Below are 19,824 nucleotides of genomic sequence, written 5' to 3' on the forward strand. Positions count from 1 at the left end.
GGAAATCGCGATCAGCGTCGTGGCTGCTATGGCACGTAAATTTACGCAAGGTCGCCACACAATTCGGTACCCGACTACGCACGTCTTGATAATAATTACAGTAACTTAAGCTGCGACGTAGTTTCACTTATATAATCATTTTGCCAAGCTTGTGGCTGCTCGGGACTGTGGCTGGCGCGAGGCTAAACTGCACAATGCGCGGCCTTGACCGACAGCAAAATATTATTACGCATCCAAAGTCAAACATGTCGATGAACTTGGCAAGCGCCGCTAAGAAGGCCTTTGGCAAGCGTGCTACAGTTTGCAATGGAGAAGTCGCCATGAACCACAGTCATACTAGTAGCAGCATAAAATATAGTCCATTGTTGCATATCTCTCTCCGGCTCAAGACTATCAAAGGTGCAGCAGCTCGATCAAAATCCTCTATAGAAAAGTGCTATTAAATTCAATTTAAGTTATATCTAACATATCATAGTCGTCTAAAAGGCCATGGTCATCTGGCGACATACAACATATTCCGCAGAGGCCTCTATTATTGCCGCTCTCCCCCGCCGCAGTGATAGAGGCTATCAGCGCCGCTGCTGTTGGACGCAGGGTTGGTTGTATCATCAGCATGTCTTGAATCCATATTAACACAACGTTGTCCGTTGGATAGCTTGTTTCCTTGAGATTTGCAAGTAATTCACCCAAGCAGGAGGGGTTCGTGCGCACGAAAGCCCGCCGCGACCCGTGCTCTAAAAGAAACTCGTCAATGAACTCCACCGATTTGCCCTTGAGCACCGCAGCCATCTCAAGAAAGACGACGCCTAAACTCCAGATATCCGACGACGAGTTCCGAGATTCAGAGTCGGCCACTTCAGGCGCGCAATACTTTGGTGTTATCCCGTTTACCGTACCAAGCGTGGTGCTGCGTGATGCATCCGCGAAGTCAAATGCCAGTCCAAAATCCGTCAACAGAACATTCCCGTGATGCACTAAGATGTTGCTAGGTTTAATATCCTTGTGTCGAACCTTTTCTCCATGCAAAAACTCGAGCGCCCTTGCCAGGCAGCCAAAAAAGGTGCGTAGCTCTTTGTGACTGGCTGCATTAGCGCGTGCAAGGTAGGTGGAGAGGTCCATCTCGGCAACAGGAGACATGATCAGGCCCATGTACTTTGGATCGGTATAGCTACCGACGAACTCCGCTACGTGACGGTGCTTCAGGCGCTTCAGGACCTCAATCTCAGCTATGAATCGTTTGATGTCTTCCGTTCTGCGTCCGCCAAAGATCATGCTCCGAGGCACCCGCTTTCGTGCGTACTCTTGGAAGCTGATCAAGCTAAGGATCCGATCAACCTGTCCAAACCCGCCAGTACCAAGAATACCTTTCTCCTCGAATGGAAGAGACTCGTCGGGATGGAAATTGCAATGTCGTCCCTTGTCGCCCTTCTCAAGGTCTAGAGATTTGGTCATCACCAAGCTCTGAGCTGCTACAAACTGTACGCGCTGACTGGGACGCAGACAGTGCGGGAGGCCACTCTCAGTAACGGGGAACCAGTGGTCGGAGAAACCTAGGTTGATGAAGGCGTTAAGAAGGTCTAGGCAACTGATAGTCCGGAGGGTAATGTACGTTCGCGGAACCTTGCTCCATTGGGTGTTGATTTGGCTCAATAGACGCGACACTTGCTGAATCTCCGAGTCGTTGTACGCCGTTTGTCTTTCCGTGCCTTCAGTAAAAAAGTCGCCAAGGCGGCTTCGAGCGGCTTCCGCGAGTGGACTTAACGTGGCTGACGGTACTCGGGCGAGAATCACGTTCTGCAAAAGTCCTTTACTTGCGAGTGTGTCTTTATGTGTCGTGCCTAGCACCTTCTCCTGCTGCTGAACCGACTGCTGCAACAGCTGCTCTGCCTCGTCATACTTCTGCTGCGTGTAAAGCGTGACTGCCAGCGAGTATCTGCTCCAAAGCGTGTCTTTATGTGTCGTGCCTAGCACCTTCTCCCGCTGCTGAACTAACTGCCGCAACAGCTGCTCTGCCTCGTCATACTTCTGCTCCGTGTAAAGTGTGACTGCTAGCCAGTATCTGCTCCAAAGTGTGTCTTCATGTGTCGTGCTTAGCACCTTCTCCCGCTGCTGAACCGACTGCCGAAATAGCTGCTCTGCCTCGTTGTACTTCTGCTGCCTGTGAATCGTGACTGCTAGCCGGTATCTGCTCCGAAGTGTGTCTTCATGTGTCGTGCCTAACACCTTCTCCTGCTGCTGAACCGACTGCCGCAATAGCTGCTCTGCCTCGTCGTACTTCTGCTGCTCGTGAAGCGTGGCTGCCAGGTCGTATTCTTTCTTTCCTGCTTTCCTATTACTGTTCTGGAACATTATTCGCGTCTAATAGATATAATATAGGGTTGAGACGCTCGCGATCGAAGCTACAACACGTTTGCGTTAGATAACTTGGAGGATAGACGCGGTTGCGGATTGGGTGGGATAGCGGTATCAGCGGGGACATATGAAGACTTTCTCAGCTCGCTCGATTTGAGGTCTATGTAAGGAGGAATAATCTATCCGTGTTCGCTGAGTATTGAAGCAAATCTTCTGATGGTGGAAGTACTGGGTTTCTGCCCGTGAGTGTTGGCGGATGCCCGCGAACTTTCCTTCTCCATGAGGCTGATATGGCGGTGGCAGTGTTGCGAGTGCAGCCTTCGCGCTGGTTGGCTCTGCTGCCACCGTAGTAGGTGACGGCGTCTCTGATGATGGCACCGCATCTTTGCAAACTTCAGTCTTTAGTAATTGCCCATTTTATCAAAAAATGCTAGTATAACAAGTGCGCGATCGCAGCGATTGATAGCTATTACGACGCGAAGGGGCACCCCGCTAAGTTCTGACGCGATGGTAGACCCACTCTCCGTTCTTGGAGCCGCGGTTGGCGTCACATCCCTTATTATACAGCTTACGGATGAATGTGTTAAAGGTAGAAAACCTAAGGATACGGAGAACGAGCTAATATCTTGCAGGCTATAAACTCTACCATGAAGCAGTTAACCTACCCGAAACCCATCGCTACCTTCTCGTGCGCCTTCACATCGAACAACAGCGTTTTCTTAACTTCGCATTAGAGGCCAGCCTTTTAAATATAGATGGAGCAGTCTGCAGCACACTTCAAGTCAACAGGTCCTTGCTTTTAGCTATTCTTGCAGAGATTAAGTTGCTATTCGAAAGTTTTGCAGCGGCAAATGGCAAATATGAGAAGGAGGTGGCCTCTAGTCCAGTCAATTGGGCCGACCACTCGTACCCTGAACTCGACCTGATGAGCCTCCTCTGCATTGCAACGAGCGACTATACACAACTAGAGAGGGAAAACTTGGTTAACAAGAGAGCAGAGGCTGTAAAGCGTCTTCGCGGATTGGGGAAGAGCATCGCGCAGACAGCCCGGAATTTGCGGACTATTGTGGTGGAGCCAAAACGTCTCGTTTGGGCAGCTGTGGACAAAGTTGCCTTTGAACAGCTCATTTCGAAACTGGATGGTTTGAACATATTCCTTGTATCGCTATTGGACAGCTCGCAACTCCGGAGATTGCAGGACTCAATGAGTACGGCGTATTTGGAGATCCTACAGCTTCGTAACGACATCGGGGACCTCACAACTCTTGTTAAGGCGCTCGCTCCGGCAGCAGAAACTGAGCTTAATATCCATGCCGGAACTCTCAACGTTGAGAGCAATGCATTGTCCCAGGCAGTTGCAGAGCAAACGGCGATACAGAAGAAGAAGGAGAGCTATCTAAGACACCTTGCAAATATTAAGATTCAGTTCACCAAAATCAATAATCTGAGTAACAGCACCCTTGCTACTTCAGACCATAGCAAGCTCATCGATAGCCCACTATCACTGGGCGACTTTGACTTTGCTGAAGTGGCATCTGAGGCCGGAATTCTTCAGCGCCGGACGCGGACTACTTACCGGGGTAGGAGAGTTTGGATTGAGTGGAAAGAAATTCCAGCCACTGGTCCTATCGCCGTTAATGAGCAAGTAGAGTGGCGGATTGGACTGCTAACGGATCTCCTTCGCTCGGCGAAACCAGAAGGCTTCAGAGCGGCACGGTGTTTAGGGTATATTAAGATGCTATACACGGATGATGCGACCCTGTTTGGTATTGTATTTGAAGAGCCGTTGGTCTATAGTGCAGAGTCCAAGATCGCCACCCTTCGAGACTTGCTTGAACGACAACCGCATCCATCGCTCAGTGCGCGCCTGGCGTTGTGTGCCGTGTTAGCTCGCTGTGTTCACAGCCTCCATGCAGTCAACTGGCTGCACAAAGGCCTACGGCCGGATAATGTTGTATTCTTCTCCTCGTCCGAATTACCAAGTCTCGACGAGCCATTCTTGTCCGGCTTCGAGCTGTCCCGGCCTAGTATCATGGATCAATTGACAGAGAAGCCGGGATTTGACCCAGTCAAGGACATCTATCGCCATCCGAATGCGCAATCAAGTCAAGCGGACGGAAACTATCGGAAGTCATATGACATCTACAGTCTAGGTGTCTTGATGATTGAAGTCGCTTTGTGGAAGCGAATTGAGGATGTAGTACCTTTGGAGGATCTAGCAAAGACCAAGCCATCTGCGCTTCGAGAAATACAGCCTTGGCTGCTAGGTATGCCGTTGAGCACAAGCTTTCCATTGAAAAATACGGAGTCTGGGTCTTGCCTACAGCAAGTTTCCTTTGCGTGCGGCGATTCGTTCCATGGTATCGTTGATCAGTGCCTTAGAATGGATACTGTAGAGAGTCCTGAATATTACGGGGAGAAAGAAGCAGCGATTGCTTTGAGAGTGCAGAGAGCGACAGAACAGGATATCGTGAAGAAGTTGGATCGTATTGCTAGTTTAGTGTAGCGCCCTATATGAAAACAAGCTTTGGATGGAGGCGAATTTGATTTTGGGTAGGATTAAGAAGCTAATACTGGAATTGATCCATGCCTTAAGGAAGAATGACGGACGGGAGGTAGGCAGAGTACGTAAGGTTAACAGCCAGCCAAAACAAAATGACAGCTAACTACAATAAATCTAGTGCTGCTTGGCGCCGTGGCTCAATTGAAAGAAAGAGTTTACAAAGAAGAAGCCAATTTCGAAGCTGACTGTACACTTCTCAAATCTACTATCTATTGCGAGTCTATCAGTACACGACCCCGAAAGCAGGTATCCATCAGTCTTTATGTGACTTGGCTGTTCGCGCCAACGCATCAAGTTAAACGCATCGCTTTTGCCTCTAATAGCGAAAGCCGCTTCAACAAGGTGGTCGATATCAATACGGATAATGCTGCTTCTGGAGGATGCATGATTTGATGGAGCCGCTTCTTCGATGAAGCGAACTTCAGGTCCTCGACTAGAAAAATGGGCCTTCTTGAGCTCGGCCTCGAAGTAATCCAATGCTAATGTAAAGACTATCTTCAGTCCATTTGCCAGTTTGAAGCTCACGTTGAGCTTCGATCTCTTCGAGCTGAAGCCCTAGAGCAAAGCTCTGGTCGTCGAATTGGAGGAAGGGATCAACGCATGCCATGGCTGAGTCTGGTATGCTTAGTTTGTCTGAGTTTGGTAGTTAGATGATTTAGTGTTGAAGGAGGTGTGGAGAGACTCTCGTTGGGAGATCGGCAGGAGGGGGTGAGTATGGCCCATTGTAGTGATCAGTCGCGATTCCGAGCTATCAAATATATATATATATATATGGATTAGTGGTAATACCTATAGAGGTATCAAAACCCCACCACTAAGGGTATTAATACCACCAGTATGGGTGGGTGTACAGTGTATTGTTGAGCCAGGCTTGGCAGGCGCACGTCGAGCTTGAAATCGGGGACTAGCACGGGACGCGAAGTCACCTGATGAGTTAGTTCTCGCTTACACATATGAGCAAACTGGGATGTGGCGCAATAACGCCACATGTAGCTTGATTTCTGCCTACCGCACTGACCTATCAGAGGCCACCTTTCTTTGTACAGTGGCTGTAGTTGCCCATACAACCAAGCTACACACAGCTACTATTTTGCCATCAAACTTTCCCCCACCCCAACCCTTTTTGCTTCCGCGACCTGTACATGTATCCTCACGATCTTGCCAATCCTTATCTGTGCGAGCTTTGAGCCGGGATTCAGGTCGTTCAAAAGCCAGAAGCCGAAAGTCAAAGGTCAAAGACCTGGTGTTTACTTTCACGATCATCAGTGTTTTACGTCATTCCTCCCCGCAACGACAGCTAGTAGTGAGGCTATTTCTTCAGCATCAACATTGCCGATCTGAGGCTTTCGCCACTGATCTGACTTTGCGCAACATCTTTCGCGGACTTTACTGTTCGTGAAGAGCTTTTTACTACGACTATCCTGGTGGCGCAGGATAACAAAGAATCGCCCTATCCATCATGTCGGACACCGAGAGTCTTGACTATTTGCAAACGGGCTTCGATCCCTCCAGCCTGACGGTCCCTCGACTCCGATCTATCCTAGTCTATCACGATATCGATTATCCCTCCTCTGCGAAGAAAGCTCAGCTCATTCAGATTTTCGTCGATAAGGTTCTTCCTCAGTCTCGCAAAATCCTAGCCGCGAGAGCCCGCGCTAGGAGGACAAGCAAAGGTATCACCAATGCGGATTCACGAGATAGCACGGTGGATGACGATGAAGACATAATGCCGCCACCACCTACACCTCGGACGAGGACGCGGAAGCCATCGGCCAGACTCAAAGCGGAAGAAAGCGAGTCTGATGCGCCAGTCATGAGGACTCCTGCAAAACGGGCTGTCAGAGCAAGCACCAAGCATGTCCGGACCTCAGACACTGAGGCTGGCATGGATCCTGAGGCAGCAAACAAACGTGGAAGGAAGATGCCGAGGAGTGAAACTCGAACTCCAACTCCAACCCTTCCAACGCCCAGAATAAAATCCGAGTATATGGACGACGGCGCAGGCGTATCGCGACGAGAGAGTGCTTTTACATACGACAACCCATTCCAGAGTGGTAGTTCTCCCCCGACCGATAGGAGGGCTCCAAGTGGGGAGCGGAGAAGGAAGAGCAGTGGCGTTATCTCCAGTGCTAGAAAGAGCAGCACTGCTACTAGGCGTCGAACGGATGTGCCAAAGGTCGACGATGGGATCCATCCGCCAACTTCCGCCACCTTTGAAATCCCGGTCAACGAGCTTCATGGCCTGAAGGATATCGACGATAACGGAATTGAAGTCACCGAGGAGTTCACCCCAGAAGCGCAGCTAGAACTGATGCAAGAGCGGGCTGCCCAAGGAGTCGATGACCTAGGGCCTCCAAGACCCAAGAAGCAACAGGCACGAAGTTTCAATAAAAGTGTGCCGATATGGCTAGGGCTCCTAACAATATTTTGTGGATATGCCACCTGGTATAGACAAGAAAAGGTCGCTGTTGGCTATTGTGGTGTTGGTAGACACCATCCTCAGGTTTTCCCTGAAGGCGTTGAGGTTCCTGACTGGATCCGGATTCTTGCCGAGCCAGAGTGCGAGCCTTGTCCGCAACATGCATATTGTTCCGAAAATTTCGAAACACATTGTGAGGCTGATTTTGTTCTCAAACCCCATCCTCTGTCCCTGGGAGGGATAATCCCCTTCACACCGACTTGTGAACCAGATGGGGAGAAAGTGCGCAGGGTTAAGGCAGTAGCCGATCGCGCAGTTGAGGAACTGAGAGAACGTAGAGCGAAATGGGAGTGCGGCGATTTGACCGATCAGTCTGGACTCCCAGAGCCTACTGTCGAGATCGATGCTGTGGAGTTGAAGAAAGAGGTTAGCAAGAAGCGGAGAAAGGGCATGGGTGAGGCAGAATTCGAGGATCTGTGGGCTCATGCCATTGGGGAAATTGAAGGAAGAGACGAGGTTGTGAGCCATGTTGACGGGTAAGTCGCAGTCTATTTTCGTAAACAGCAGTTTCCTCCCTTGCCCTACCAATAATTGCCATCTATTATGGTCCCGGTGTTTCAGGTCCCAGCCCAATGTTATTTCTAAATTATCCATCTATACACATTCTGACAACATCCCACTAACCAGGTACCTTCTTACATCCACAGAGCCCGAACACTCCTCACTAGCTCCTCCCTCGCCCGCCTCCCCCTCTCCTGCTCGATCCGACGATCCTTCCGACTCGCGCTGGCAAGACATCGACTCCAAATTGCTACTGTAATCCTAGCCTTGTTCTCCATTCTTTACGTTCGCCACTTTATTCGGTCCCGTGCTGCTGAAAATGCTTTGGTGCCTCAGCTAGTATCGCTGACCCTAGATCGGCTAGCCACCCAGGCTACCCTCCATGCTCAAGACAGAGAGACTTTCCCTGAGAGCTGGATCAGCATTGGGCAGTTAAGAGACGATGTTCTCAGAGACCAGCATAGCCTTTGGAAAAGAGAAGCATTGTGGAACAAGGTTAAGAAAGTAGTCGAGATGAATGCGAACGTGCGTGCAGCTCAGCGTGAGAGTCGAAGCGGCGAGATCAGCAGGGTTTGGGAATGGATTGGAACCATTGGTGGATTAGAAAGCGGCGAGAAGAGGAGAAAGAGTGGCAGGGTCAGCTGGGGCGTGTATGATTCTCTCAGTAGCCCTGTTAGCGGGAGCGATGGTGGACCGGAGGTGGCTCAGACAAGGTGGGAGGAGGGACGGCCGATTTACTGATGCCAATTCCTTTTGTCGTTTTTGTATTTGTTTTGTTTATTACTATACCTTGAGGGGTTGGGCGAGGGATATTTGTTACTTGTTACTATTGGTCTGCAATGCCCGTGACATGATGATACCTGTTAGATAGGGAGCTCTTAATAAATCATAACGCATTCATATATCTATCTATCAAGCGACCGCTTTTCGATGCTAAGGTAATCCGCGCTATCCAACATGTCCATAAGTAACCGCTCAAGTGCCATATCTAAGTCTGCCTAAACTGGGAGATCATTCCTCGCTATCATTGATACGTCAATGCATCAAATTCGTAGCGCTTTATTTAAAAAAGCTTGAATGACACATAAGACTATAAATCCAACACTGTTAGCACATCCTCTCACAAGCATCAAAAAGAGGAATTAAAAATCTTAAAAACTCACCATCTCAGCCCCGCCACTGCCCCCCTTAAGCAACCCAACACTCTCCTTGAGAAGATCCGACGCCTTAGCCTGCTCGTGGAGCTCTTTGCTATCCCAACCGATAAACAGCTTCACGCCCTTGCCATTCGCGGTCCCATCCTTCTTCTCAATCTCCTCTACGACATCACCGACGACATACCCCCTATATCCAGCGGGCTTGGCGGCCGCGATAGCAGCTGCGAATGGCTGGACTTTCTCAGCGACGTATGAGGGGTCGCAGGCGTACAGGGTGAGGACTTCTGTGACGGGGGCGCTGGTGAGGAGGGTGTGGGGTCCGGTGGGTGTGGTTTGCTGGACGTGGTGGAGGGAGATGTCGGTGATGATGGTGCTGAGGTTCTCCATGAATGAGGCGTAGGCTGGGGAGGCGATGAAGGCTCCGTTTGAGGCAATGGAGTCCCAATCTGTGTAACCGGGTGTTATTAGCATTTATATCAATTATTTTTATTTTTATTTCCAACTACTGTGAGTGTGGTGCGATTTATGTTATGGTTGGCTGGAAAATGATGGCCATATTGTTGTGGTGTAACCCCTCCATGGAGGGGTAAATGCAGGGTAGCTTTGGAAGTGAGAATGAAAATGAGAATGGATTAATTTACCAACTAGCAGTTGTACGACATCTGCGTTGTCCACCTCGCGGCCCCAGTAAGCTCGCTGGTAGCCAGCTTGTTGAGAAATAGTGGTGAGTGAATCTTTCCATGCCTGTGATTCCTCAATGTTTTGGCCGGCCTTGAGAGTGATGGTCGCACATGCTGTAACTGCGGAGGCCATTGTGAGTTTGTTTTGTGGGTAGAAATTGGTATTGAAGGTGGATTTGGTTTTAAGACTGTGAGTATTGAGAGTGTAATTGTTTTTGAAGATGGAGATATTGAGAAAATTTTGGATGAGCGGGGAAAGTTATGAGTTTAATAGATGCTGTGAGATTGTTGCATGAATGTTGCATGATTGTTCTGTCAGACTGTTCAACCAACCAACGTGCTCCGTGAGAGCTGACGTTGAAGGATGCAGAAGGATTGTTTGTCTGCTTACCTCCGTACATTACGATGCGTCGCGACCACAAGGGTTACTGCGCAGTAATCATTGTCAGCCGAAATAGGGCTGGCTAACTGGACCCTTTACTTGCTTACGCCCTTAAAAAAGGAATATGTGACAGTGTTTCGGAGAGTGAGCGAGATATAATAAGCAGTTATGATAATGCGTTCAAGTTCATTGCTTTGGCAAATGGATTGTATACATGGATTACTCCCATTCCCCGTCCTTAAAAATGCAGATAAAGTGTAATAAAGAGCACACTTCGCTCTATCTGGCTTTTGATTGCCCCATCATGCGCCGATTAAAAGTTTAACCCTCAAATGCAAAATGAATAGGTGGTGCTGAAATGATTAAACCGACAGATCAATTAGATGCGGTGTTTTTCACTCTCTATAATCTTGTTAGCATACCCATCAAGTTAATTATCCTGTGAAACAAACATACCGAGTCTTGAATACAGCATGTATAATGCCATTTGATTGCACTCTTGGGTTCCCGTGATGGTGACCAGTCGCTCGTTACTGTTGTCCTGGGGCTCGTTAATCTTGATAACGCTACCACTCAGCTGTCTAATCTCATTGATTTTGGCTCCACCCTTGCCAATAATTGCACCGACCATATCGTTGGGAATGAAGATTTGCTGAGTCAATGGTTGACCAGGTACCAATCCTTGCATGGGCTGAGCTGGTGGCCCGGCATGGGATTGTGGGCCAGCATGAGGAGCTTGAGGTTGCTGAGGGCCAACTCCACCATAACCTGCAACCGCGGGCGAGCCACCGTAGTGCAGGGGAACAGCGGGTTGGTGTGGGGTAGGTTGACCTTGTGCATATGGTTGACCATAAGCAGGAGCAGGCGTGTGTTGTCCACGATCCATGCGGCGGTGGCTATCAGGATGGCCATAGTTACCACCAGCGGGCTGAGGAACATAAGGTACAACCTGCATGCCTCCAGGAACAACTCCAGCTGGACCACCACTTCGAGAAGCGTAAGCAGACGCGGCAGGACCGCCAAATCTCTCTGAGAGTTGCTCGAATAGAGTACTGCCCACGTAGTAAGTCGCAATGTGGACAGCATCCGCAACACCGAGGACAACCAGCGAGCGCTCAGTTGATAGAGGAAGGCAGGAGTCGGACGCATTCAGTCGAGCACCCGACGCTTCTTGGATCTCACGAATTCTGTTACCACCTTTGCCAATGATAGAGCCGATTAGGATATGGGGGATGAGCAGACGGAGCGGGTAGGTTTTAGAGTCAGAATTCGAAGGGGCTTCGAGCGGCTCATTGTTGAGTGTGCGAATAATCAACCCAAACGCCTATAACGCCTCCATTAGCTCCAAAGTTCGTTCACAAATGGATATCACATACCTTGGCAACAGCATCAACAACACCGCTAACCGTCAGGATCCTTTCGACAGCGCCCTTTTCATAATCACTGACAGTGCACTTTGCGCCCGACATTTTCCTGATTTGCGAGACATTCTCGCCGCCCTTGCCAATAACAGTGGCAGCTTCTACGCTGGTGATGACAGCCCGAATATGGATCCAGGTGCTTTCATCATGTGGAAGGTTAGATCCAGTTGTGCTTTGATCCCGGGTGGAGGTCGCAGTGGTTTCGATTGATTGGGGTGCAGCATCTGGGACCACAGTATCGCCTTGCTCGTCCTTCACTTCTTCCTCCTTGGTGCCGTTGGTCGATTCTTTCTTGGTATCAGGCGATGAGCTAACCACAGGCAATTCCGGAGTTTCCGAGGATGCCTTCTGGTCCTCGCTGTCACTTTTGACAACCTTGTCTAAGGCTGGGCGCTTCGCTTCTGGCTGGTCGGTAGGGGCAGAGGGAGAAGACGGGTCCTCGAGAGGCCGTTTTGTCGACTGGGTAAGGGCTGCTGGCGGTGAGGCAGACATGATTCTTTCTCTGTTGGTTAATCTCTTCACTTAAGCTGTGGTCGGGGGGAAGGAAGAGTCCGAAAATAAGTATGGATTGATCGAATTATGTACACCAGGGGGTCTTCGAAGGAAAACGTGCTGGTGTTGATCGGAAGGGGGTGAGCGTGTGCTTGAACGGGAATTGTTGATAAAAGAAGGAGGTCGTGAATAGGGGGCGGGAAGGTGTTGCGAAGATAGAATACAAGTCTTGAGAAAAGATCTGCGGGCTTGTGTAGGAGGGAGGTTGACGGCGAGATGATAGGATGATGACGCGAACTGGTTGATTGAGATTTCTCTGGGAGAAAAGCAGTAGTAGAGACCTCTCCTCAAACCTTTAGACCTTTCAAAGGCCAAATGGACTGCTGTCTCTTGTCGCGCAGGTGCCTAAGCTCCCGTCTCTCTTGTTTGGTTGGATGTTTGCTGGGCAGGGGGAAATGGCGGATGTGAAGGGAAGGGAGGTCTGTCAAAGGTCGCCGACTTGGTGATCTTCAACTTGACTTCAAGGGGGGAAACAAAAGACAAAGACTTCGGACGAGCTGCAGCGGCGATGCAGTAGGTCGATGAGGAACGATGGTGTTGATGCCGATGAGGTTCTAGGATGACCTTGTTGAAGGACCGAAAGTCCTGGGGGAGCAAGTAAGCTTTCCGAGGGTCACGTGGTAATTAGCCCTCCCCCGGTTATTGGGCGAATTGAAGCAACGCGTTCGTCGCGTTCCCCAAATCTCCTGGTAATGCGTGGTGGTACTCTATATTATGCTACAACATCTCGTGCTCAATAACCGTACTCCACAAACATGGCGACTTCATCTCAAAAGTCTCGGGCTGCCGCATCATATGCCACCCGTTTAGACCGGACTCTGAAAGCGCTACAAGACAGGGTGACGGAACAGGAAGCCTTACTAGATGAGGTAATTACAGATTGCAACTCAGTGACCAAGACTAATACTATGATAGCTGCGAGCTTCCACAGCCTCCGTTGATACAGAACGTTCTGCGGACCCGAGGTCCCATTTACTGCAACTCCGTGCACTCACAGCTGTCTATGAGACATTGACACCACAAGAGCCATGGCTTCCCGCAGCCGAATCCCCACTACCTAGCCTCCTAGCCCTTCGCGCGACAAATACCTGTATCAAAGAGACGCAAGAATGCATAACCCAAACGGAAGGCGACTTGAAGGAGGCTCAGCAGCAGCTCGAGAAAGAAGAAGCTCATTTCAGTGATGCCAAGCTCATCCAAGCTGACCTGGAAACCCGCATTTCGTCATTTCAAGATGATATAGACAAGCGGACCCAAAAGTCCCGGAGCCAAGTGGTTAGGGAAATGATGCGTGAGATGGAGGAAAAAACAACACATTATGGCCAGGAGACTGGGAAGCTTGTCACTATATTCAACGAATTCATAGACGACCATCTCGCAGCAATGTTAGCTGCTGAAGAGCTTGGAGGGCCAATTGTAGGGGACATATTGGATGTTGACGAGGATATGCTTGAAGCTGGTTTCAGCTCTCAAGGCAAAGCCAAAAGACTCAAGACCACGGGGAACCCAGATAGGCGCCAGCGTCGGATTGATGAAATTTGGGGTCCGAAGCCTTCAGATAACGGATTATTCGTTTCCGAGGAACCGTGGGATGAGAAACGGGCAGCGACAGCAGAAATGCGAGAGCTGATTGAGCAGCTTCTTAATAGCCTGGTTGAAGCTGGAGGAACAGGCCCTGGCGCTTATGTTGAACTCCAAAGAGAGTCTGCGGCCGCAAGATTTCTCATCAGAGCGAAGGTTGCACAGTTTCATCCGAACGATGCCAGACGGCTTCGCCTGGTTGATTTTGGCGGGGAATTGGAAGATTGAGGCGGCATCGCCTGTTCAATCGATTGAGAGCGCCATGAACTTCCGAAACCAGTCTTCTGCCGGAACATTTCGAACTGCTATTGAATCATGGACGTAATAACATTGGCCTTCTGTGTTGCTCTCTGTAGTAAGAGGCGTGCAGTCAAGAAGCGGTTCTCATTAGTGAAAGGATCTTTGCTGGTATAGCATCCCAATTTCCACTACCATTGGTTCCATTTAGTACCATCGATTCCCAGTGCTAGGTCAAGTCAATGAGGTCCTTAGGCTATACACCCATCGGATTGATGAGTCAATGACATGGAGGGTTCTATTTTATCGATGAAGTTGGGCCTTGAACTTCGCTCACCACCTCTCGGTATATGTGCGAATATGTTGCCTAGAGAACTAACGGCATCCACACACGAAGAAGTTGATAAAGCAGCTAGAAAAGTCGTTCCCGGGATGTATATATCCAGTAGCTGTCGACTCTTCCAGCCACCAACAGTGTTCCGATGCCACTTGTCGCCGGAATACTTTCATTGGCAAAGCGGCCAAAGCCTTCACGGCCTTGTGATCGATTTAATTCCTCTAGCTTGAGGGGAATACCTCCGCATAACAGTATGTTGACATGTTGGTGACAAATTCCAAGTGGCCACCAGCCAAGTCTCATTAGCAATTTAATGCGATGAGGATGGATTCCGTAGGTAAGATCGATAGTCGCAAAAGATCGTGACAACCGTTATTCCGCTCCGCATCCGTCAGACGTGGAGCTTTTGCATACGAGTACCTAATAGGGGTTTCAGGTTGAGGAGGATTGCTGAATTTTCTTACGACTGCGTCAGTTATTACGAGAGGACATGGACCGTGGTGGGATGCTCCCTTATAGTCTCTCACGAGTTTCGTCACCTCGTACGGAGTATCCCATGATGATCTGTACCTATTAGTACCACGGACCTATCGGACGCAGAGCATGATACCAAAACTCCGATGCGAATGTTGGTTTGCATACATTAGTGTGCGGAGGTTCCAATTCTTATGGGGTAATGTTCCAGTTCTTATGGGGTAATTCTGAGCTGCTCCTTGAGGAATGGCGTATCTCGGTGGGCAGAACATGGCAGTCAGGTGGCCTGGAACAAAACCTATTGACCTTCTTGCCAAGATCTTGCACGGATCCGGCAACGAAATCCTCGAGTACCTGCAGGAGAACATGTGGCTGCTGTCGAATGGGAACAACATCCTTGCTGGGGTTTTGGGGGTTGTGATTGCTTTTGCTGAATCATGTCGTTAGAGAAATGTGGGATCTGTTCTACTGCATTTGCAGTGCTTTAAGCGTGTTTGCCCTGTATTAACAGAGTCTCTTTAGATTTGCAGCAGATATGATGTTATATACGCCTTTATTAGTGTCTTGAACAGTGCAAGTCAGCAGCCAGCAAATCCCCCCGCTAACCGGCCCTTATTTGCCCCTCGGTCACCGCCCAGCGCTTATCAACGGCTCCCGATAACGGCGATAAGGGATCCTCCTCGAGACCTTCTACGCTGTAAGACTGACTGTACGAAGCACACACGAGTCAGCGGCATAACGGTGGCACTACGACTATAATCGCACATCTTTACGTATTCGTAGTATAGCAGGCCTAAAGCTTGTTTGCAAAGAGCCAATCTCTGACTACAAAGAACGCCTCTTCCTGGTTGCCCATGCGCGGATGCTACCTACGCTGCAGCTTGCCCGCTATTACTTCATCCTCTCGTCTCCACCGAAACGACTAAAACTACTACTTGGATGAATAATATACGTCTCGTGCCTTATCCTTGACCGCCTCTATGCTTCGCGTTCATTCTGCCCGTTTTGGTCGGCCTAGGCTCCTTTTTATTATCGTGGGAAGGCCAACGCCCTTCCTTTGACAATTCACTTAAATCCCCTCTCCGAGATACCTTGCAGCACAGTCCATTCCAAAGCATAAAAGCACGAGGTACAAGTATCTGATCAAGAGGTGCAACATTCCTTCTTCACGTCTCACTTGTACTTCCAGACTTCCATGCTTTCATCCTTCCACACCCAGTAACGCAAGGCTACTTTTGACTACCTATATCATGGCTCCCCCATCTGCAATCGACATTGTCCATGTCGCAGACAATATGGATACTGTTATTCCAGGTCCTTTGACGGTCAAAGGAGTGCCTGCAAGACGGGCCAAATCAGGCAAGTTTGTAGGAGGAACTGCTGCGCTTGGCGACAGTGATTTCTTTAAAGGTCCAGTAAGTCACTCCCCAGCAGTTTATAGAAGGCTCGCCACTGACCTTTCTCTCCAGGACACTGGAAAGCCCAAGGCGAAGAGATGGGATCGTATGTCACACTCACCTTAACCCCAAAATAAATATTCACTTCACTAACTGAATTGAATTCACAGACTATCTCAGTGTCGAGAGTAAATCCAGACAGCCGTCGAGTTTGAAAGGCGCCGCGAAGTACCTCAACACCCCTGGCCTGATATCGCTTGGAGGCGGCCTGCCCTGCTCTGAATACTTCCCCATCGAAGAGTTAACGCTCAAGGTCCCATCGCCACCTCACTTCTCCGAAAAGCAAACCAAGCAGTCGGGAACCATTGTGAAGGCAGGGAAATATGATATCTCGGAGGGGAAAAGTGCATACGACCTCTCGGTCGCGCTCAATTATGGTATGGGAACGGGCTCGCCGCAGTTGATCCGTTGGGTTACGGAGCACACTGAGATTGTGAATAATCCTCCATATGCGGATTGGCAATGTGCGCTCACGGTGGGAACCTCATCGGCATTAGAGCAGGCATATCGCATGTTCTGCGAACGAGGCGATTATGTCCTCTCGGAGGAGTACACCTTCTCCTCGGCAGTCGAAACCGCCCTTCCTCTAGGAATTAAATTTCTTGGAATCAAGATGGATTCGGAGGGTCTGCTTCCTGAGAGCATGGACGATATCTTGAGCAACTGGGACGAGAAAGCACGAGGGGCACGGAAACCACATGTTCTTTATACAGTTCCCACGGGCCAGAATCCCAGCGGAGCCACGCAAGGAGTGGCACGACGACAAGCCATCTATCTAGTTGCGCAGAAGCACGACATCTATATCCTCGAGGATGAGCCGTATTATTTCCTCCAGATGCAACCACATACCGGTCCAGACACCCCCGACGTCCCTCCACCAGCTACCAACGATGCTTTCCTAAACGCCCTCATGCCCACATACGTAAGCATGGACATCGACGGGCGTGTCATGCGAATGGACTCATTCTCCAAAGTAGTGGCACCAGGATCGCGCGTAGGCTGGATCACTGCCTCCGAGCAGATCGTCGAGCGATTCGTCCGCCATAACGAAAGCTCCAACCAGAACCCCAGCGGAATCTCCCAGATGGTTTTATTCAAGCTACTGGACGAGAGCTGGGGCCATGATGGATATCTCCAGTGGCTGAGAAACCTACGGCTGGAATACACGCGCCGTCGGGATATAATCATCGCTGCATGCGAAAAACACCTGCCCCAGGAAATCGTGAGCTGGAACCCGCCAGCCGCTGGCATGTTTGTAAGTGTTTTTGTCCTTCCCCCTTCCCTCTTTTTTTTTCCTCTACCAGTTATAGATCACATACTAACACATACCCTCCTCAAGCTGTGGCTCAAACTAAACTGGCAACTCCACCCCGCCGCCAGCAGCAAATCCATCTCCGAGATCGAAGAAGAGCTCTTCCTCTCCGCCGTCGGCCAAGGCGTCCTCATCTCCCGCGGCAGCTGGTTCACAGCCGAGCGCTCCAATTTCATCCCACACGACATGTTCTTCCGCGCTACATTTGCCGCTGCCACCGAGGAAAAGATGACAGAGGCCATTGAGCGGTTCGGCGTCGCTGTTAGGAGCTGCTTTGGACTCGAGTGAGGAGCCTACCTACTTACTAGTACTAAGCTTGGAGCGGATCCGTCTTCTTTTTAAAAATTAATTTGAAGCATGGTTTTATGAAAATTCCCTTGGGTTCCTTTTTTTTTTTTTTTTTGATTTTGCGTTGGCGTTGAAATTGGGAGATGAGCATAGAAATCACCATCCATCCTACTACGCGTTTACATAGAAAATTATACAAATACGTTAGACTGACAAAAACAATCAAAAAATAAACATGAGAAAAACTTAATATAAAGTGCTACTATGCATTGTGTTGTTCAGTAGATTTCAGTATTCGTAGTACTGTATATTCAACGAATATGTATGGCAAGTATTTTTGTCCTAGTTACAGAGGTAGAGTAGACTTTATCCACCAAATAGAAAAAAGAAAATCAAAACGGCAAAACAATCCTCCCCCTCCCTTAGTTACCCTGATGACCCATAACCGGAAAATAAATTTAAAAACCCATCATCAATATGTTCAACCCATAGGTATATATATATATATATATAAGACAAGCCCCCTATTACTTAGCGCCCCCCTCCGGCTCAAAGAAACCAACAGTTACACCTTGGCCAGGCTGTAGGACAATCTCGGCCTTTAGACAAGGATCGCCGTTATCTACTGCGCCCATGTGATTCTCTACCCTTTCGAACCTCTGGAGTAGTCTCACGATGGTATACCCCATCTCGGTTAGTGCGAACTGCTGGCCGATGCAGATTCTGGGCCCGCCGTTGAAGGGGATGTAGTGCCATGGTTTGGGTTGCCAGGTCTCCCAGCGATCGGGCGAGAAGGTCTCAACATCGGGGGTTAGGTCGGGTCGGCGTTGCATGAGGAGGGTGGAGTAGCCGATGGGTGTGTCTTTGAGGATGCCGATAGGGGAGAGGCCGTCGGGGCCGCCGCCTCGGGGAAGGGTGGTGTCTTTTAGGGCGAGGCGGACGTTGAATGGGACGGAGGGGTAGAGGCGGAGGGTTTCGTTCATGGTGTTCTGGAGGACTTTGTTAGCTGATGTATAGACGTATAGCATTTAGGTTAAGGAGGGCTCACTTGGAGATATTTCATGCTCTTTAGGTCATTGTAAGTTGGTGCCTTGGTTAGACCAACACAATCGATGATCTCCTTTCGTAGCTTCTTGACAACTTCAGGGTTCCGAGCCAGCTCGTAGAATGTCCATGATAGGGTGGAAGCGGTGGTATCTCGGCCGGCTAGGAGGACTGCAATGAGTTGATCACGGAGAACCTTGCGGTCGCGGGTGAAACCTGCAAGAGCGTGGAGGAAGTTGTACCCTTCATCGGACTTAGTCTTCGAGGCGAGCTCTTCGGGTGAGAGAAGCAGTGTTTGGTCGATAAATGGGGTGAGGAACTCATTGAGGACCTTGAGCTTTTTGAAAAAGGTCTTTCTAGGGATGAGAGGGTTGAAGGGTCTAATTCCGTGTTAGATATACAGAGCAGGAGACTTGGGGGATTACTTACCCAGCTCGAGTAATAATACTCTGCACCCGCTGCACTTCCGAGAAAGCCTCCGCAAATTGCTCCTCTGGGTTGTCGAGACTGTTCACGCTGTTCCCCAGCAGAAAGTGCGTTGCAGCATCCAGTGTATATCGGAAGAACAAATCGCTTACATCGAACGGCTGTCCCTGCCTGCCATCGAGTGTCCGCCCAGCCTTGACCATCTCGCTGATAAGTTTCTGCACATGCTCTTCAAACACCGCCAGATCACTGACGCGATCCTTGATAAATTGCGGTCGAATCAGCTGTCGAGAATCATGCCATTGATCTAGATCCGTGGTGAAGATCGAATCACCCAGGAAGTCTTTCCACTCATCGTGGAAGGGCTTGCCTTTGCCATAGTCAACGAATTGGGTGGCCAGGATGGCTTTGATGTTCTCAGGGTCGGCCGTAAAAACGACCCGTCGACCGCCTGGTTTACCCTCGGCGGTGTAATCCATTTTTTTGGCAGCCGTGAACCACTTGTTCCATACTTCATGGTTCTTGTGCGCCAAGTTGCCTTTGATGGCAATGGCGACCAAGTCGATATCTATTTGCCATAG

At 49.6% G+C, this 19,824-nt stretch overlaps 9 protein-coding genes across 9 annotated transcripts; 4 read left to right on the plus strand and 5 right to left on the minus strand.

The window, feature by feature from the left end:
• Positions 1 to 450: 450 nt before the first annotated feature.
• Positions 451 to 2,349, minus strand: BP5553_07779 (uncharacterized protein; the record flags this gene model as incomplete). The annotated part of the gene is made up of 1 exon (XM_032016402.1): positions 451 to 2,349. One exon carries the CDS (start codon positions 2,347 to 2,349, stop codon positions 451 to 453), a length of 1,899 nt encoding a protein of 632 aa, XP_031867633.1.
• A 510-nt stretch (positions 2,350 to 2,859) lies between these two features.
• BP5553_07780 (Uncharacterized protein) lies at positions 2,860 to 4,858 on the plus strand (the record flags this gene model as incomplete). The annotated part of the gene is made up of 2 exons (XM_032016403.1): positions 2,860 to 2,941; positions 2,985 to 4,858. The coding sequence occupies 2 exons, from the start codon at positions 2,860 to 2,862 to the stop codon at positions 4,856 to 4,858; spliced, it is 1,956 nt and encodes a 651-aa protein (XP_031867634.1).
• Positions 4,859 to 5,029: 171 nt separating this feature from the next.
• Positions 5,030 to 5,522, minus strand: BP5553_07781 (uncharacterized protein; the record flags this gene model as incomplete). The annotated part of the gene is made up of 2 exons (XM_032016404.1): positions 5,030 to 5,394; positions 5,441 to 5,522. 2 exons carry the CDS (start codon positions 5,520 to 5,522, stop codon positions 5,030 to 5,032), a joined length of 447 nt encoding a protein of 148 aa, XP_031867635.1.
• An 852-nt stretch (positions 5,523 to 6,374) lies between these two features.
• On the plus strand, positions 6,375 to 8,636 carry BP5553_07782 (uncharacterized protein; the record flags this gene model as incomplete). The annotated part of the gene is made up of 2 exons (XM_032016405.1): positions 6,375 to 7,870; positions 8,042 to 8,636. The coding sequence occupies 2 exons, from the start codon at positions 6,375 to 6,377 to the stop codon at positions 8,634 to 8,636; spliced, it is 2,091 nt and encodes a 696-aa protein (XP_031867636.1).
• Positions 8,637 to 8,958: 322 nt separating this feature from the next.
• On the minus strand, positions 8,959 to 9,865 carry BP5553_07783 (uncharacterized protein; the record flags this gene model as incomplete). The annotated part of the gene is made up of 3 exons (XM_032016406.1): positions 8,959 to 8,985; positions 9,059 to 9,498; positions 9,694 to 9,865. 3 exons carry the CDS (start codon positions 9,863 to 9,865, stop codon positions 8,959 to 8,961), a joined length of 639 nt encoding a protein of 212 aa, XP_031867637.1.
• Positions 9,866 to 10,493: 628 nt separating this feature from the next.
• Positions 10,494 to 12,027, minus strand: BP5553_07784 (uncharacterized protein; the record flags this gene model as incomplete). Its single annotated transcript, XM_032016407.1, has 3 exons — positions 10,494 to 10,516; positions 10,571 to 11,438; positions 11,491 to 12,027. 3 exons carry the CDS (start codon positions 12,025 to 12,027, stop codon positions 10,494 to 10,496), a joined length of 1,428 nt encoding a protein of 475 aa, XP_031867638.1.
• Positions 12,028 to 12,842: 815 nt separating this feature from the next.
• Positions 12,843 to 13,896, plus strand: BP5553_07785 (Uncharacterized protein; the record flags this gene model as incomplete). Its single annotated transcript, XM_032016408.1, has 2 exons — positions 12,843 to 12,956; positions 13,003 to 13,896. The coding sequence occupies 2 exons, from the start codon at positions 12,843 to 12,845 to the stop codon at positions 13,894 to 13,896; spliced, it is 1,008 nt and encodes a 335-aa protein (XP_031867639.1).
• Positions 13,897 to 15,966: 2,070 nt separating this feature from the next.
• Positions 15,967 to 17,773, plus strand: BP5553_07786 (Uncharacterized protein; the record flags this gene model as incomplete). The annotated part of the gene is made up of 4 exons (XM_032016409.1): positions 15,967 to 16,131; positions 16,186 to 16,219; positions 16,284 to 17,428; positions 17,513 to 17,773. 4 exons carry the CDS (start codon positions 15,967 to 15,969, stop codon positions 17,771 to 17,773), a joined length of 1,605 nt encoding a protein of 534 aa, XP_031867640.1.
• A 527-nt stretch (positions 17,774 to 18,300) lies between these two features.
• BP5553_07787 (uncharacterized protein) lies at positions 18,301 to 19,722 on the minus strand (the record flags this gene model as incomplete). Its single annotated transcript, XM_032016410.1, has 3 exons — positions 18,301 to 18,762; positions 18,822 to 19,197; positions 19,247 to 19,722. 3 exons carry the CDS (start codon positions 19,720 to 19,722, stop codon positions 18,301 to 18,303), a joined length of 1,314 nt encoding a protein of 437 aa, XP_031867641.1.
• Positions 19,723 to 19,824: the final 102 nt, after the last annotated feature.

This window comes from Venustampulla echinocandica (genome assembly GCF_003357145.1).
Source record: "Venustampulla echinocandica strain BP 5553 chromosome Unknown scaffold_6, whole genome shotgun sequence".
NCBI classification, from domain to species: domain Eukaryota; kingdom Fungi; phylum Ascomycota; class Leotiomycetes; order Helotiales; family Pleuroascaceae; genus Venustampulla; species Venustampulla echinocandica.